The 4,035-nt window shown below is 67.2% G+C and overlaps 1 protein-coding gene across 1 annotated transcript in view; it reads right to left on the bottom strand.

Moving 5' to 3' along the window:
• Nucleotides 1-881: 881 nt before the first annotated feature.
• Nucleotides 882-4,035, bottom strand: part of LZTR1 (leucine-zipper-like transcription regulator 1) — a gene marked incomplete at its 5' end in the record, with an annotated part of 12,297 nt that continues 9,143 nt past the window's right edge. Inside the window, 7 exons of the mRNA XM_010834215.1 lie at nt 882-1,671; nt 1,897-1,977; nt 2,057-2,162; nt 2,634-2,783; nt 2,855-2,981; nt 3,533-3,689; nt 3,783-4,033. Of these exons, the coding sequence (XP_010832517.1) occupies nt 1,555-1,671; nt 1,897-1,977; nt 2,057-2,162; nt 2,634-2,783; nt 2,855-2,981; nt 3,533-3,689; nt 3,783-4,033 (989 nt within the window). The remainder of the gene's footprint in view (nt 1,672-1,896; nt 1,978-2,056; nt 2,163-2,633; nt 2,784-2,854; nt 2,982-3,532; nt 3,690-3,782; nt 4,034-4,035) is intronic.

Genomic DNA, 4,035 nt, shown 5'->3' with positions numbered 1-4,035 from the left:
GGAAAGGGGCGGGAGCAGCGGCTGAGGCTGCGCCTGACCAAGCTGCAGCAGGAGCGGGCGCGGGAGAAGCGGGCCCAGGCCGACGCCCGGCAGACCCTGAAGGAGCATGTGCAGGACTTTGCCATGCAGCTGAGCAGCAGCATGGCCTGAGGGGCCCGTCCAGCAGCACTTGGCCTGTGGATCCACCTGGAGAGGGAGCTGCCCCTAGCTGTGTCCGCCACAATAAAGGGGATCCCAGAAAGCCCTGCTCTCTGGCTCAGCTGAGGGCTGGGGCCCCGCCCCCTGGGTACCATGTCCATCTCCCCTGACTGGCTGTAGCCCCCAGAGGGCTCAGCCCTGCAGTCACGGTGATTCCCAAGCCCCCAGGCCGGCGAGGTCCACCTCTCTCAGGCCATTGGCTGAACTTGCTGTCTCCAGGTGAGCACCCCTAGACTAAGGCTGTCCACCCACCCACCACACCCAGGGCTTGTCAGTCAGGCTGGAGGTGTGGCAGGCCCTGTGTTTATCCTGGGGGCACAACCCGAGGCAGGAAACGAGCTTTAAGGCTCAGAAGACCGTTTCCCCCTCAAGTGGCTTCCTGGCAGCCTGAGCACAAGAGCTGTTGTTCCCACAAGGGAGGCAGAGTGGTGCCTCACCCACTGGGATGGCCGCAGGACAGAGGATGGGGCGGCCCGGCCCTTCCCAGGCAGGAGCCTCCAGGCAGCCCAAGAGTCAGGCAGCCAGCAAGGGACCGGGAGAGGCCCGAGGCCGGCCTTCATTCTTCCCCGCAGCCCTCCGTGGGGTGGTGAGTGAACAGAGAGCCACGCGAGGCTGGTGTGTCCTGAGCCCTCGGGCCGCCTGGCCTGGCCTGGCCTTGGGAGGACTGTGCGACAAGCTGTGGGTGCAGGTAGCGTTGCTGTGGCTTTAATGGAGGCAAGCCTATTGACAATAAATAGGGGGACAAGCGGGGACCTGGCACGTCTCTGACTTCCGGGACACCCAGGGCCCCGACGTGCACCTGCGCCGGGGGGCCTGGCTGTCCGGAGATGCTGACCCCTCCGGCTGGGAGCTGAGCTCAGAGCCCTTCCCGCCTCACAATTCATCCGGAGTTGGACTCCACCTGCCCAAGCTCTGGGTGGCAGGACAGGACCCTTACACCGACCTTGATGAGGGTTGGGGGTTGCTGTACGGCCCACATCAAGGCGTCTTGGCAACGTGACCCATGGCTTGGCAGGAGGCACAAGCCATGCTGGGTCCCTGCAAGACGGTAGGGGACCCAAAGCCAGTTCCCTGACAGGCTCCTTGCCCCTCTGGGCCCTGGCCAGGCCCTTCCTCCTGTGGAGTCCTCACCATTGAGGCCTGGCATCCCACCCTGGGAGAGGCTGCAAGCCAGAGACCTGCTTCACTGTCCGTTTCCTGGGGGACGTGTATCCTCAGCAATGAGATGGGGGGTTTGAGACACCCCCGTGTCCACTCAGCTCCCTTCGGGAGGCTCTGGACACTGGACCCCCTAAGCTGCAGGCCCAAGTGTGACCGGCACAGTCTGCAGCGGGCAGGGCAGCATCACTTGGGCCCTCATATGTCGGCCCCCAGCTCTGCACACTGCTTGTCTGAGATGTGGGAGGCCAGCGAATCGATGATGTCCAGCAGCAGCTGCTGGCTCAGCGAGCGCAGCGTGGGCAGCTTGGAAACCTGCGGAGGCAACCAGAGGCCAGAGGATAGAACCAGGTTCTCCCTTCTGCCCTGGGCCAGGCAACCGCGGTCTTCTGGGGGGCGGGGAGCGGCCAGCGGGTGGACCTCTCCGTCTGGTTACCCCCAGCGCCCACTGCTGCAGGGGGCCAGCCTCCAGCCCCCTGCACCCCACCCAGGCCTGGCTACCGACGGGAGTGCGCCCTGCAGGCAGGGCGGAGCCCTGACCTTGGTGAACTGGTGCACGATGATGTGCAGGCAGTGCCGCTTCATGTCCAGGGCCTGCGTCTTGTCCGCCGCCTCCAGGATCTGCAACAGCGGGCTCCCTGAGGCGCTGCCCCGGCCGCCCGCCCCGCCCCCGCCCGGACGTGGAGGGCCAGGGCCGCACCTGTAGCACGTTCTGCACCGTCACGTTCATCTCCAGGTTCTGCTTGCAGTAGGCCTGCAGCCGGTTGTTGTAGAAGCCGTAGTAGTAGGGCGCCGAGAACAAGTAGCTGGGGGCTGGTTAAGGAGCCGCCGGCCAAGCGAGCCTGCCTCCCCTCCACCCTGAGCCTGGGCTGCCCCGCCTCAGGACAGGAGGGGCCTGCCCACCACCAGGACGCGGGGCTCCCATCCAGGCAGGGCAGACCTGCCCTCTGCCTGGGCTCTGAACCACTTGGGGGTCCAGGGCCCAATTCAGGATCCAAAGAACACCCGAGGCTCCTCTCCCAAGGAAAGTCCCCCACACACCTGCAGACCCATCCTCGCCCTCCCCTGCACCGACCAGCACGGAGCAGACATGGCTGGGAGCCACGTGTCCTCGAAGCCCCCCATCCCTCCTGGCTGCAGACCCCTCTGAGCTGGACCCACTGCTCCAGAGAGCTCAGGGGAGACGGGGCCACCAGGAATCCTTGGGAAACCGCCCAGCCCCTGGCTGGCGGGGTCCAAGGCTGCCGGGCGTGGCCGGAAGCCTGAGGCTAGGATGCAGGGAGTCCTCGGGTGGCATGTTGACCTCGCCATAGTAGATGTAGCGCAGCATGGACTCGAAGGCCTGCCTGCTGGGCACCATCTCCCCAATGGAGATGTTCACCTGGCCGTCCTCGGGCATGAAGGACCGGAACATGGCCTCGAAGTAGCTGCGGGCGGCAGGCAGCCTCAGCAAGGCAGCCAGCGCCCGACCCGAGCCCACGCGCCACACCCCACCCACCTGGAGCGGGCGGCCAGGATGGCCTTGTGGGCTGGCCGCGGGTGCCCGTCCAGCAGGAGGGTGATGTCGCAGAACTCCGCGCCCGCGCCCTCCAAGTATGCCTTCATGTCCTGGATCAGAGACGTGCCTGGGGGCATGGAGGGAGCCTGTTAGAGGGCTGCTCCTGACTTAGGGCTTGATACCCGCCCCCTGGGCATCTGGCACGTGGCCTTGCTCCCCCCAACAAGCCCCTCCCCCTGCTTTGGCCCTTGGGGCTCCACCCCCACCCGCAGCCCGGCCTCCTCTCTGACTTGGCCCCCAGAGCCCGCCCCGCCCCTGTGCTGTGTCACCTGGAGCCGGGGCCAGAGGGTGAAGGAGCCTAAGGTCCCTTCCCGGCTCGGTGGGGACAGGAGAGGGAGGCACCGAGCATCTGAGGGCCGCGCCCACCCCTCATCAGGCCCCAGACCTGGGCGCACCTGGAAGAAAAGCTGACCCACTAAAGACAGACCCCAGGCCTGGCGCCCCCCTCAGGGCAGCAGCTGCCAGCAAGGGCCCGTGTGCCCCCGGGAACGCCCCCGGAGGTGCAGCCCTGGCGCCCAGCCCACCTGGCGGGGCTCCGCCTTGCCCGAGCATGAGTCGCCCACAGTTGGACCCTGTGCCCAAGGTGCCCTCTGCCCTCAGAAGAGGCGGGCTCCCTACCGATGTCCACCGGCTGGTCGGAGGGGGCGCGGGGCGGCGGCTGCTGCTTCCGCCGCACAATCTCCACGATCAGAGGGGAGGAGAGGCGCTCGAATTCCTTCATCATGATCACCTGGTTGAAGTGCGACTCCTTCACCACGAAGTTCAGGCAGTGCTCCTGCACACAGGCGGTGGGCCCCAGTCAGGACCCCTGGGCCGGGCCCGCAGCGGGAGGGGCGGGGGCGGGGGCCGTCGGGGGACCCTGGCGTACCTTGAGCTGGCCCAGCTGCAGCCGGGCGGCGCTCTCGCACACGACCAGCACGTTCTGCAGGTCCACCGAGGCCTCGATGTACTGGCGACACAGCTGCTCTAGGCGGCAGAGCTGGAAGCCCAGCGCGAGCTTGTACACGTCCATGATGAGCAGCACGTCCTCCACGTGACCTGCGCCCCCAGAGCCCCCGTGAGCCTTGGGCCGCGCGGGGGAACTGGGCCTGGGAGCCAGAGGCCGCCCCGCCTGCCCACCT

This window comes from Bison bison, unplaced genomic scaffold (genome assembly GCF_000754665.1).
Source record: "Bison bison bison isolate TAMUID 2011002044 unplaced genomic scaffold, Bison_UMD1.0 scf7180017845397, whole genome shotgun sequence".
Taxonomy (NCBI): Eukaryota; Metazoa; Chordata; class Mammalia; order Artiodactyla; family Bovidae; genus Bison; species Bison bison.
Note: the sequence above shows the minus strand (reverse complement) of the source record. Positions and strands in the feature narration are given on the sequence as shown.